Source organism: Pongo abelii, chromosome 2, assembly GCF_028885655.2.
Source record: "Pongo abelii isolate AG06213 chromosome 2, NHGRI_mPonAbe1-v2.0_pri, whole genome shotgun sequence".
NCBI classification, from domain to species: Eukaryota; Metazoa; Chordata; class Mammalia; order Primates; family Hominidae; genus Pongo; species Pongo abelii.
The window spans coordinates 192805302-192819780 of NC_085928.1; the positions used below are offsets into that span (position 1 = coordinate 192805302).

General features: G+C 40.4%; 1 protein-coding gene across 8 annotated transcripts in view; it reads left to right on the plus strand.

The window, feature by feature from the left end:
* The first annotated feature begins 1876 nt into the window (after positions 1-1876).
* The window catches only part of ATP11B (ATPase phospholipid transporting 11B (putative)), a 126878-nt gene continuing 114275 nt past the window's right edge, over positions 1877-14479 (plus strand). For 7 of the 8 annotated variants that reach the window (XM_054553042.2, XM_024244335.3, XM_024244336.3 and 4 more), the window contains exon 1: positions 1877-2205. In XM_054553042.2, coding sequence (XP_054409017.2) covers positions 2179-2205 — 27 coding nt within the window. In that variant the 5' untranslated portion in view covers positions 1877-2178. Of the gene's footprint in view, positions 2206-11267; positions 11288-14479 lie in introns of those variants that run through there. The other variant, XM_063722358.1, reaches the window with a different exon arrangement.

The window sequence follows — 14479 nt, forward strand, 5'->3', positions numbered from 1 at the left end:
TGCTATTTCTTATGTTATCTTGAAAAATTTTAGCAGCATATAAGTAAAAATTTCCAGGCCTAATTTGTAATCAAACCATTTGCAGATGAATAAAAGTAGTCATGGCCATATTTTTATTTCTGGACGTAGCTTAAGAACATGAGTACTATTGCCTGACAATCCAGAATCTGAATCCTAGCTTTGCCAAATTAGTGTGAGCCTCCATTTCTGCATCTATACAAAATGGGAATAATACCTACTTCAAGGGATTGATTGGAGTTAAATTACAGCATACAAGTAAAGAACTTGATACAGGACCTGGGTGCTCCATGAATGGACACAGTGCTCCATGAATGGTAGTAAGGTTTTGTCACTAAATATATCTCAAACTTCCTTTTAGGGTCATAAAGTAAGGTTTAGCCACAAGAATAAAAGTAAGATGACTTTTCAAATATCTAGCTATTTTTTGAAGTTGGATGATTTATAATATAAAATTCCATGTTGGTTTTATAGATCATAAATATCCCCAAAGAAAGATTCTATTTGTGGTGCTGGATAAGCATTATATAGTAAGAAATGTCTACTGAAACTAGAAGATTGAGGATACATATTCAACGACCTGCCTAGTCATGCTAATCTCATTTAGATTTGTTCTTGCTTAATTTTTTTTTTTTTTTTTTTTTTTTTTTTTTGAGACGGAGTCTCGCTCTGCCGCCCAGGCTGGAGTGCAGTGGCGCCATCTCGGCTCACTGCAAGCTCTGCCTCCCGGGTTCAAGCGATTCTCCTGCCTCAGTCTCCCGAGTAGCTGGGACTACAGGCGACCGCCACCACGCTCGGCTAATTTTTTGTATTTTTAAGTAGAGATGGGGTTTCACCATGTTAGCCAGGATGGTCTCGATCTCCTGCCCTCGTGATCCACCCGCCTCGGCTTCCCAAAGTGCTGGGATTACAGGCGTGAGCCACTGCGCCCGGCCGCTTTTTTTTTTTTTTAACCACAAACGTCTGTCGGTGAAGTGTGCTTTAATTCAGCAAAAATACAGCGTTCAATACATATACATAACACAATATGTATACGGGGCTGCTTTTAAACAACGCCAAACCTTTAAGTCAAAGCCTTGTTCCAGTTGCTTGTATATTCCTTCTAAGCTTGTCATCCACACACTTTTTTAACCTAGGTCAAGCTACTTCTACGGGTGTTTTTGATTGCAGAAGTTTGGCAGTTAACAGTAAAGAACTACCTTTTTATACAAATTATCTTCCCCTGAACCTGTCCAATTTAGCACACGACAAGACAGAATATCTCATCCATTCTCCTAGAAACACGGGTCCTGGCTGTACCAGGCTCAGGGGAGTTGCAACGCTTTCCAATCACTTAATGGGTGTGATCAAGATTTCCCTAGCCCCGTCTCAGCCATTTGCTAAAGAAGAGGCCTGACTTGTGTTGAGACAAAAGCTCTGACAACTTGATGGAACCCAAACTGGGACCTCTGGGGATTAACTTACAGTCACATACGCTCAGGACTGTGCGTATGCGTGTCGGGAGACGCGTGAACCAAAGAAGCCCGAGGGCCCGAAACAGACCTGCAACAGGAGGTAGAGACCGAGGAATCGGCCCCAAGCTGCAGAATCCGGAGAAGGCGAGACCCACAGACACGACTTAATCCCACTCCCAGAACGGGGAGGACGGTGGCAGTGGACAGAAACAGCGTTCGAGAACCCGGCACCTTTCCACGCTCGCTTCATCCCGGACCCACAACACAGACCCCCACCAACTCGGAACGGCGGCTGGGCGCGCCAGGCCCCCCTCGGTCCGCGCACCCCCTTTCGTCACGTCCGGGGGCGGGCCGGGGCGCCGGGGGCGGTCCCGGGTGGAGCCGGGGGGCCGGGCCGGGCGGGGCGGGGGTGTGGTTGCGGGGGTGCTTTGGGTGACAACGGTCAATAATGAAGGTGGCTGCGGCGCCGCGGCAGGCTCAGCTGCGCCGGGCGGGGGCGGCGCCGGGGCCGCGCCTGTAGGACTTGGGGCCGACGCCGCGGGATGGGGACGCGGCGCGGGGAGTGAGGCAGTGGCGGCGGCGGCGGCGGTGGTAAGCGGAACTTCGGCCCGAGGGGCTCGCCCGCTCCCGCCTCTGTCTTGTCGGCCTCCACCTGCAGCCCCGCGGCCCCCGCGCCCCGCGGGACCCGGACGGCGACGACGGGGGAATGTGGCGCTGGATCCGGCAGCAGCTGGTAGGTGCCCCCGCCCCTCCACCTCCATTCGTCCGCCCCCGCGCGGCCTCTCGGCCCGGGGTGGCGGGGAAAGGCCGGCGAAGCCGAGCCGGGAGGCCAGGGCGCGGGCGCCCGGCTAGGCCGCAGCGGGGACGGGCGCGGGGCCCAGAGCCGGAGAAGCCCCGTGCGGCCCCCGGGCTCGTCTCGCCTCCAAGCCCGGGCCGCCGAGGCTGGCGCCGAGCGGCGGGAGGCGGCCGCTTCTAGCCGGCGTTTCTCCGTTACTTCCTCCCCCTTGCCGCTCCGGGGCTGCTGTGGCCAGAGGCGGGAGTCCCGAGCGGGGTGGCGGTGCCCCCTGAGGAAACAGGGCGAGGGAGCTGAGTAGGTCCTGGGGAGATGAGAGAGGCGTGCTCTTCCTGCCTCGAACAGTTTGGGACGTGTTTGGGTGAAGGGGAAGCGAAGAACCTGTCTTCTGCCCCCCCTCGTCACGGACTTCTGGAAGCGTGTCACGATTCAGAGCTGTGTTGATTCCAGAGGAGGAGGCTGTCGTAGGTAGTCTAGCCCCCTCAGCGAGAGACGTTTCTCCCCAGGACCGGGAAAGGGGAAGGACTGTGCCAGCTCCCGGTCTAGCTTCGGAAACGATACGTATTGTACGATAGTTATGAACGATACGTACTGTCGTTTCCTTCCTACCTCGTCCTCACCCCACCCCGAGTGAAACTTTTCGAGTGTGAACCTTACTTTTTTCCCGTTCTCCTCAAGGCAGTTTGAACGAGACAGGTCTGGAAGGAATAGTTAACTCTCCAGTATTATTGGAACATCTGGACACCACCAACAAAAAATCTTAGAAAAGGGTAATTTAAGGCCTATAAAAAGTGCCACCTTTCCCAGAATTAATTCAGAGAGAAAAATCTTATCAGCCTCCTGGCAGCTACAGCGCAGAAAGTACAGCACTAAGGCAGCTGTGACAATTAGGACAGAAATTGCCCCTGGCTGAAGAAGCCTAACCTTATCTGTGTGTTGAGGCCGGTTACTATTTAATTTCTAAATCGCATTAACTTAATGCTTCTACAAGTTAGTGTTTTCATTTACTAATTCTAAAGGCAGTGGTAAAATTTAGTGAAACAAACTATTTTTGTGGGACGAAAGCACTGATACCTCTTTTTCCCTTCTGCTCTAGAAAAGCATTTTAACGTTAAGACCAAGAAGTGTGGTGTTTCAGAGCCAGCCTTCTGTTACTTCGTTTTGCAGTGGGCATCATTCTCAAAAAAAAAAAAATTATAAATAAGAACTGCCTACCACTCCCTCCTACAAATGTTGGCTCTCTGTTTTTAGCATTTTAAGTTCAGATATCCCAGATATATGCTTTATTAGGAAACCAAGCTAATGATGTCATTATACCATCTTGTTGTAATACTTTGGCTATGTTGCAGTAAGCTGCAGCACAGTAATTTTACTCAGGAAGTTAATTATTACAGATTTGATCTTATGCTTTTGATTTGCCAAATCTTCGTGTATAGAGAGCTGATTTACCTGATGGTGTTTTTGTGTGGTAGGAAGATCATTTTAAAGTGGTTCTCTTGAAACTTTTTAAAAAATATATTGAGACATCCTTTCTCACTGTTAGGTATTTTTTAGCCAAAATAAAATCCCGGTTGTATAACCACGCTCATCTTCAAGACAGAAAATCTGGTAATGTTTTTTAAAATGGCTTCAAATCAACACAGCTAAAAGGAAGGGCCGGAAGTTGTGTGTGGTTATTTTACAAGGCAGCCGTCTTAACAGGGATGGTTAACGAGTTGAACAAGTTGCTGTGCATAAAAAATGCTATCTCTGACATTTAGTTGCTCACCTCACTGGTTTTAAGTTACCAGATCCTCTAAGTATGTAATCATACTTGGGCCAATGTAGAGCTTTGTGTCTCTGGTTAAGTTTGTACGGTCACATAAATTAAACATCAAGGACCCTGGATACAGAGTAATGAAAGTATATTTTGCTATCCCAGTCATAAACAGCTATTCTAGTTACTGCACCAGAAATTATTCAACTCAGGTAAAAGCTAATTTAGATTATACTTCCAGTGGCTTCATGGATTGAATCACCACGACTTTCAGCAATGGGTTTATTTTAAAATTCAGATAACTAGGACAAATTTGGGGAAATTGACAAGCAAATCCTAAGGACAGGTTGGAGTTATAAGCATATTTAATTCGTTGTATGAATCCCGATTTTCAACTAATGTCTCACAAAAAAAGTCCTTTTATTACAGAAACAACGCTTATGCTCTAGTAATTTCTTTTTAATTAAAAAAAAAGTGTGACTCCTTATGATGACAAAATATTTTCACTACTTGAGAAGATGGAAAAAATCAGAAGGTTGACAGAAGCTTGATCTTTTCTATTGGGAAAGTAGACTGAAAATGAAAAGATTGGAATATCTTTTTCTTTTTTGCTTTTTGGCACACAATGTTAAAGTTATTTTACACTAAGAAAATTCTCTTATGGTGTCTTTGTGGTACAGTTAGTATTACTCAAAGTGTACTCATTTTCAGTACCATATTTTATGTATTAACTCATTAGAGATGACAATACCTTGATTATAATTATGGACATGCCATTAGCTACTCACCGTATTCTAATATTTAGACCTGTACGGTAGCCATTAGCCACAAGTGGCCATTAAAATTAAAATTGGAACCACATGTGGGAATTAAAATTTGAATTCATGTGTCTATTGGCTGCCATATTGGACAGTTCATATTTTCATTATCACAGAAAATTCTGTTGGACAGCACCAGTTTAGACTTTTAAATGAAAGTCTGTGTCAGTACATATTTGAATGTAATACTACATTTTTAAAGCACTTGCTGTGTGCTGGTATTAACAGATGCTGAATACCGGGAATACAAATGTTGGTCAGGGTCGCACTACTTTACATGAGTAGACGTCGGGTACATGTTGCTGAACAAATAATTAATAGATGAGGAAAGAAAGAATGAATCTGTAGTGTTGTTTCTGTGTTTAGAGACAAAAATGACCAAATTTAAGATTGACTAGCCCAGAAAAAAGTTAGAAAATGAGTAATTACACAAAAACAGTATTACTAGGATAACTGTTTCTTAAATTGTTCCATAAACGTAATCCCTTTAGATTGTATTGGTGACGGTGGTAGGAGGCTGCTAAGATTGTCTTCTGATTAACTGAGAAAAATGAGAAGATCTTAATCTGAACTCCCTCAACTTTCTGTTCTTTCTCACACTCACCGAACTTGCTTATATTTTATACTGGTACTTAATTCTTCCCTTCACAGTCACAAGGAAGATGCAACCCTCTTTTCCAAGATAACAATTCCACTTAAGCTTTTGATCTTTTTCTTTTATCCTGCTGTCCATACTCCATCAGTTATCATTAGTATGTTTCTTTTCTTTCTCTTTACCTTTTCTCTTAACTTGTGAACATGTTCAAGCCTCTCTGCTGCTTTTTCCCGTACCTGTAACTGCCAAATTCTTTTTAATTTTCTGAAAAACAGATCTGTTCTATAAAACTGTGCTGGCTGATGTATTTGGAATGTGGCTAGTATGAGTAGAGTTATTCTTATGTATAAAATACACATTGGATTTCAAAAACAGTATTAAAAAATGTAAAACCTGGCCAGGCAAGGTGGCTCATGCCTGTAATCCCAGTACTTTGGGAGGCCAAGACAGGCAGATCACCTGAGGTCAGGAGTTCGAGACCAGCCTGGCCAACATGGTAAAACCTCATCTCTACTAAAAATCCGAAAATTTGCCTGGCGTGGTGGTGGGCACCTGTAATCCCAGCTACTCAGGAGGCTGAAGCAGCAGAATCACTTGAACCTGGGAGGCAAAGGTTGCAGTAAGCCAAGATCACGTCACTGGACTCCAGCCTGGGTGACAGAGGGAGACTCTGTCTCAAAAAAAAAGAAAAAAGAACTCTCATTTTTTTATTAGTTACATGTTGAAATATTATAATATTTTACATATATAGGTAAAGTAAAATAAATTTTTAGAATTTGGTTTCTTTTTACTTCTTTTTTTTAAGTGGTTAGAAATTTTAAAGTTACCTACGTGACTTGCATCTGTTGCTCATGTTCTATTTCTATTAGTGCTGCTGTATAACATTAAAAGTGAATTCCTGTATCCTGGTAAGAATAGTGAGATCCTGTCTCTAGGAAAGAAAAAAAAATTAGCTGGGCATTGTGGTACTGACTTGCAGTCTCAGCTGCTTGGAAAGTTAAGGTGGGAAGGTCACTTGACCCAAGTAGTTTGAGGCTGCAGTGAGCCATGATCATGCCACCACACTCTAGCCTGGGTGACACAGTGAGACCGTCTGAAAAGAATAGTGAGCTCCTGTTTTTACAGAACACATTATGGAAGTCTAGATATCTCACTTACTAGACTAGACTGTAAATATCTTAGGATAAGAAGCATATCTTACTTGTATTTATATTCCTTACACTCAAGACAGCAGTTGGCCCATTGTAGGTATTCACCTGCCGAATGTTGGTTGAATAAATGAATGAGTATCAGATCTAATTCAGCATCAGTTTGAAAATACCTGGATTCTCTGCCTCTTTTCCAAGGAATGAATGAAGGATAGAAAAAGGAAGCACTGGCCTATGGTGGTATTTTTTTTGTGGATAAGTTTTAACCTCAAGAATTAATGTTTAAGAACCTATGTCTGTGAGTATGTGCTGCTTTATCTCTGTTTTCAGACATATATTCTTAGATACGCAGTTTTGCATTTGGTTAGGAAGAGGATAGAGCATTAGAGGAATCTTAGGTATTCCCAGCAACACTGAAGTAGGGACCTTGCTCCAGATCCTCTGAAGAGCCTTATGATTACCATTATTGTCATTAAATGTTTTCTAGACCTGTGCTATTCAACATGGTATCCGCATACGGCTGTTGAAATGTAGGCACTTGAAGTGTGTCTACTCTGAATTGAGATGTGTGTGAATGAAATACGCAGTGGATCTTGAAGACTTAGTTTGGAAAAAGGATGTAAAATATCTCATTCATTTTCTAATTGATTACATGTTGAAATTATATTGGGTTATATAAATATACATATATTTGGTTAAATATTAAATGCTACTTGTTTAGTTTTGTCTTTTTTTAAATGTGGAAACCAAGAAAATTAACATATGTGGCTTAGGCCATATTTCTGTTCGACAGCATTGTTTTAGTTATGCCTGGCATAGGCAGATTGAAGAAAGTTTTTGATTCTAAGGACTTTATGATTTTACCCAGGCTTTTTTTCTGTGAGTTTTCTATTTTCAGAGTGTTGGTCTGCAGTATATCTAAGAGACTAGAAGCTGCCTGATAGACTAACTGCATCTGGTCCCTTGGAAATAATTTATCAAGTCAACATTGACTGCTGTAGGGTTCTGGATTTAGCCATGCTGTTTATTCTTCATTTTGTTTCTGCAGTTGTCTGAGTGCTGATCATTCTTTTTTTTTTTTTTTTTTTTTTTTGAGACAGAGTCTCACTCTTTCGCCCAGGCTGGAGTGCAGTGGCGCGATCTCAGCTCACTGCAAGTTCGCCTCCCGGGTTCACGCCATTCTCCTGCCTCAGCCTCTGGAGTAGCTGGGACTACAGGCTCCCGCCACCACGCCCGGCTAATTTTTTGTATTTTTAGTAGAGATGGGGTTTCTCCCTGTTACCAGGATGGTCTCGATCTCCTGACCTCATGATTCACCCGCCTCGGCCTCCCAAAGTGCTGGGATTACAGGTGTCAGCCACCGCGCCCGGCCCAAGTGCTGATCATTCTAAGCAAGATAATATTCATAATTAGCTTAGTTTTTACTAGAAATGTGCATTTTTATTGTTTAATTTTAATTTTTTTATTCTCAAAAGGAAGTAAACGTGTATTTTTTTTAAAATATCAAAATGAAACTCAAGATTTGAGTTTATAAACATAGTTGAAAGATTTTATTCTCAGGTATTCTTTATTTTGCTTTTTTTCCTGGAGTTTCTCTGTTATAAAATTTAGTATAAGAAAAACATTCTAGGCCAGGTGTGGTGGCTCAAACCTGTAACCTCAGCACTTTGGGAGGCACACAGGAGGATTGCTTTGGGCCAGGAGTTTAAGGCCAGATTGGGCAACATAGTGAGACCCTGTGTCTACAAAAATTAAAAATTAGCTGGGCATGACGGTGCCTGCCTTTAGTCCCAGCTACTTGGGAGACTGAGGCAGGAGTATTGCTTGAACACAGGAGTTCAAGGCGGCAGTGAACTATGATTGTGCCAGTGCATTCCAGCCTGGATGACAGAGTGAGACCCTGTCTTTAAAAAATAAAAATTAAAAAAAGAAAGAAACAAAAACATTCTTGATTGGATATTTATATGGGAAATACTATAAGACTTATGTTTAAGCCAATACTTCAAGTTAGAAAATATATATGTAATTTTTTTTTGAGATAAGGCCTCACTTTGTCTCCCAGGCTGTAGTGCAGTGATGTGATCACAGCTCACTGCAACCCCAAACTCCTGGGCTCAAATGATCCTCCTGCCTCAGCCTCCTGAGTAGCTAGGACTTCAGGCATTTGCCACCACACCCAGCTAATTAAAAAAAAAAAAAAAAAAAATTTGTAGAGGTGGGGTCTCACTATGTTTCCCAGGCTGGTCTCAAACTCCTGGCCTCAAGCGATCCTCCTGTCTCAGCCTCCCAAAGTGCTGAGATTACAGGTGGGAGCCACTGTGCCCAGACGATGTTTGTATTTAATTTTTTTGCATATGTGGTTATAATGCATTCAGTAAGCATTCACCTGTATTGTGAATGACATGCATTGAATTTCTGTTACTTCTCAGCACTTGGGAATGGCTCTGAGGGAACTGTTTGACTCTTGGGTGTGCTTAGGAGAAAACTAGAACACTAAAATTTTTTTTGCTGACTGGCTTGCTTAAAATTGTACAATTTTTAATTTTCTTATTTTCTTATCCTATACATGGTATTGGCAAATTCTTTTGTTTTTGTTTTTTTTTTAAGACAGTCTCGCTTTGTCACCCAGGGTAGAGTGCAGTGGCGCGATCTCGGCTCACTGCAACCTCCGCCCCCCACACCCCCCCGCCCCGCCCAGATTCAGGTGATTCTCCTGCCTCAGCCTCCTGAGTAGCTGGGATTACAGGCACGTCCCACCATGCCCAACTAATTCTTTTGTATTGTTAGTAGAGACAGGGTTTCACCATGTTGGCCAGGCCAGTCTCGAACCCCGGACCTCGGATGATCCATCCACTTCGGCCTCCCAGAGTGCTGGGATTACAGGTGTAACCCATCCCACCAGGCCTTCCTTTGAAATTTTTAGCATGTAGTTTATCCTCCTTAACATTAAGTTATGGCTTATGCAGATAATCATACTTGTTTCTCTTTAAAACTATTAGATTGTACAAAATTTAGATGAAATACCAAATTAAGGATATTAATTAGTTAAGCTGTGTCTGTCTCCACATTTTAATTGGAAGTGAAGTTCCCCCTCAGGAAAGGAGGAAGAATAGGATGATATGCATAGGTATCAATCATTCATTCATTCCCCTACAATTTGGAAAAGTTAGGAACAGAAACAGATGTTGTATATATGTAGCTTATTCTTACTGTGTGAAGCCAGTAAAGCTGGTACAGGTTATTTTTATTCTTTCTTTAAGCATTATATTATAGAAAATTTCAATCACCTACAAAAGTAGAGATAATGGTATAATGAGCCCCTTTATGGTATAAAGTTGGGCAAATGGTATAATTTATCCTTTACCCAACTTTTACAGTTATCGGCACATGACCAATCTTGTTTTATCTATTCCCCCCACCCACTATCCTCACTCCCTTTAGTGATTTTGAAGCAAATCCCAGACATTATATAATTTTACCCATAAATATTTCTGTATTTATCTCCAAAATATCTTCCTTTCCTTCCATTCTCAAATTCTTATTTTTACAAGTGTAGAAATTTTATTTTATGTCCGTTACATCAGTGATTATTAATATAAGTTAATGTAAAACTCTCCCCTTAACTCTTGATTTAATTCAGTTATATTAATAACAAAAGTTACATGTATAATATGTATTGCTAATAAATTTACTAAGAATCCGTCAAATTCTAAGCAGGAGATGTAGTTCTTTAAAAGTCAGCTGCTCTTTTTCTATGGATACCTCTGTGGGGAGAAGAAATCTAAGAAAGACACATGAATCCAAAAATGCTTTGCTTCAAAACATCATGCTGTGCACCATAAATATACAGAATTTTTGTCAATTTTTTAAAAAATGCATTTTAAAAAGTGTTTTACTTATAACATGAATGCATTTAAGTGTTTGGGGAGCAAATCATGTCTCCCTTTTTGTTGTTGCTAAAAATGATATATCCAGAATCATTTCTCTCTCTTTCCCTGCCACCACCTTCGACTAAACTACTGCTACCTCTTACCTAGATTATTGCAAAAGCTTTCTAGTTCATCTCATTGTTTCTCCCCTTCTGTCCTTGCAGTCTGTTTTCAATATACCCACCAGAGTGATCTTATTAAACAGGTTAGATCATATAATTCCTCTGCCTAAGATTTTCCAAGTGCTTTCTCTTTTGTTCAGAGTAAAAGCCAAAGTCTCTGCTTGATCTGTATGCCAACCCCTACACTTCTTCCAATCCATTTCTCATCCTCCATCACTCTTCTCTCACTCTTTATTCACACTAGCCTTATTGCAATTCAGAAGTCCCAGGCATACTTCAGTTTTAGGAGCTTTGTCCTGACTGTTACTACCTCTACCTGGAATATTCTTCCTGCAGACATCTGCTGGCTCCTTCTCTCCTTTCAAGTCTTTATTCAAATATTGCGTTATTCATGAGTGAAGTTTTTTCCAGCCATTCAGTATAATGTTCTGACCCTCCCCATTACTTCCCTGTTGCCTTTCCTTGCTTGATTTCTCGGCACTTAATGCTATTTAACCTACTCCAAAACTTGCTTGTCTCATTTATCTCAGGAAGGAAGGGATTTTATCTGCTTTAGTTTTGTTCTCCATTTAACAAAAGCCATTTCTCAACTCTGCATCCCCTTTTAGGTGACACCATTTCTTTCTCATGTATTGATGAATTCACTCATTTTCTGTAAGTGAATTAATTTTCCGTGATAGCATGTTTGTTGCTAGGCTTTGAAACTACCAAAATGAAGTAATACCTGCCCCAGCCAATCTTTTGGGGGGTTCTTCTTTTCTAATGTATATTCGGATTGTTGCCAGTTTTTTCCTGTTACAAAAAGTGTTACAATGACTATTATTGTTTGTTTATTTATTTATTTTGAAGTGAAATGCCTAGAAGTGGAATTGCTGGGTCATGGGTCATGTACATTATGACTGTTACTAAATATTGCCAAAGTATTTCCTAAACAGAGTTCTCCTTTCCCTACATCTTGCTCAACACTTTGTACTGTCAGACTTGAAAAAATGTACCAGTCTGATGGGTGTGAAACAGTGTCTCATTTTGTTCTAATTTGCATTTTCTTGATTGCTGGTGAGATGCAGATATCCTCAATTTCATTCATATGAATAGATTGCCCGTTTTCCATTGGGTAGTTTGGCCTTTCCTAATTCTTGCTATAGCCTGGATGCTAATTCTTTGTTGTATATGTTGTAAATATCTTCTAGTCTGTCCCTTGTATTTAATTTAGTTTATGGTATCTTTTTTTATACAGAAATTTTAAATTTATTTGTAGGTAAATTTATTAGACATATGATTTCTGCTTTTTATTACATATTTGACAATTCTTTTGTTATACTAGGATCATAAAGCTGTTTTTCTAGCGTTTTCTTCAAATTGTTTTAAAATTAGTTTTTTAACATTTAGATCTTTAAAGATACCTGGAATCAATTTTTGTATATGGAATAAGGTAGGGAATTTGTTTTCTCCCATATAGAAAGTTGTGTCAATGCTGTTCATTGAATGAGGCATCCTTCCTCCACAAGTCTGTGTTGTTTGCCTTCTCTGTCGTAAGTGACACATTTACGACACATACCAGCATTCTCTTTCACATACTCTGTCATATACCAGCATTCTCTCTCATATACCTTGGTCTCATTCTAGGTTCTCTATTCCATTTCATTCATTTGTTGGTGTACAAATATGCTTTGTCTTAATTATAGTATTTTAATGATAAGTCTTGGTATTTGGCAGGCAGAACCCCCACCTTCTTTTTTTTTCTTTTTACAATTATATTGACCTTTATTCTTCCATATGCCACTTACAGTGTTTGTCTAGCTCCATGGAAAATAGTTCTAGATTTTGATTAGCTTTGCATTGAAGTTAAGTTTCTTCATGTTTTTCCCTTTGATGATTATAAGCTATGGATTATATTTTCATTTTTATTTATTTTTCTAGTTATGCCTATAGTCATTGAGCATCTCTATACATCTACAAATAACATAGGAATTTAGATTTCTTTTTTTTTTTTTTTTTTTTTTTTTTTGAGACAGAGTCTCCCTCTGACCCCCAGGCTGAAGTGCAGTGGCGTGATCTTGACTCACTGCAAGCTCTACCTCCCGGGTTCACGCCATTCTCCTACCTTAGCCTCCCGAGTAGCTGGGACAACACATGCCCACCACCACACCCGGCTAATTTTTTGTATTTTTAGTAGAGACGGGGTTTCACCATGGTCTCGATCTCCTGACCTTGTGATCCGCTCGCCTCGGCCTCCCAAAGTGCTGGGATTGCAGGTGTGAGCCACCGCACCTGGCAGGAATTTAGATTTCTTAACTCCAGTGTTCTTTCTCATCTTCTGCATTACAGTTGCATAATAGTTTAGTTCTATTTTTTCTCTTTTACCAGCTTTATTGAGATACAACTCACATACCATACAATTTACCCTTATAAAGTATATGATTCAGTTTTTTTCTAGTGTATTCGCAGGTTAGTGTAACCATCACCACACTCTAATTTTAGGATATTTTTTCTTCCAAAAAAAAAAACTCCATACTCATTAACTCTCATTCCCCATTTTCCCAAACCTCAAGCCCCCAGCCTAAATCAACCACTTTCTGTTTCTAGATTTGCCTACTCTGAACATTTTATATAAATGTCATCATACAATATGTGGTATTTTGTAACAGTGTTCTTTCACTTAGCATAATGTTTTCAAGGTTCTTCTGTGTTGTAGCATGTATCACTACTTCATTTCTTTTTATTGCCAAATAATACTCAATTTTATGGATATACCACATTTTTTAATTCATCCATCAATTGATGGACATTTGGGTTGTTTCTACCTTCTGGGTATTAGAAATAACACGGTTTTGACCATTCATCTGTAAGTTGTTATGTAGATGTGTATTTTCATTTGGGCTTATACCTAAAGAGTAGACTTTTATTGGGTCAAATAGTAACTCTGTTTTTAACTTTGTGAGGAATTGCCAAAGTGTTTTTCAAACTATCTGGACCATTTTACATTCCCACTAGCAATGTATGAGGGTTCCAATGTCTTCATATCCTTGCCAACACTTACTTTTGTCTGCCTTTTTGATTATAGTCATCCTAGTGGGTATGGATAGTATCTTACTGTGATTTTGGTTTGTGCTTCCCTAATGACTAATGATGTCCAATTTTTTTTTATGTACCTGTTGGCCATTTGTATATCATTTTTGGAGAAATGCCTATTCAGATATTTTTGCTTTTTTTTTTTTTTTTCTTTTGAGACGGAGTTTCACTCTTGTTGCCCAGGCTGGAATGCAATGGCACGATCTCAGCTCATGGCAATCTCCACCTCCCAGATTGAAGTGATTCTCCTGCCTCAGCCTCCCGAGTAGCTGGCATTATAGGCGCGTGCCACCAGGCCCAGCTAATTTTTTTTTTTTTTTTTTTTAGTAGTGATGGGGTTTCTCCATGTTGGTCAGACTGGTCTCGAACTCCTAACCTCAGGTGATCTGCCTGCCTCGGCCTTCCAAAGTGCTGGGATTACAGGCGTGAGCAACTGCGCTGGGCCGCTTATTTTTAATTGGGTTATTTCTTGTGTTTTTAAAAAAATTCTTGAGTTGTAAGACTTCTTTATATATTCTAGATATAAGACCTTTATGAGATGTGATTTGCAAATATTTTCTCCCATAATGTGGGTTGTAGTCCTACTTCTTTTTAAACTCAATGTTTTTTAGCATTAATTTTTAATTAATATGGTAATTTTGATTTAGTGCAAGGATTTAGTGATATCTTTTATTCATTATCGTTTCTTGCATACCACCTTTCTTCTGGATTTAATTTTATTCTTGCTGAATAACTTCTTTAGTTGTTTTTAAGCAAGGATTCATGAGTGGTAAT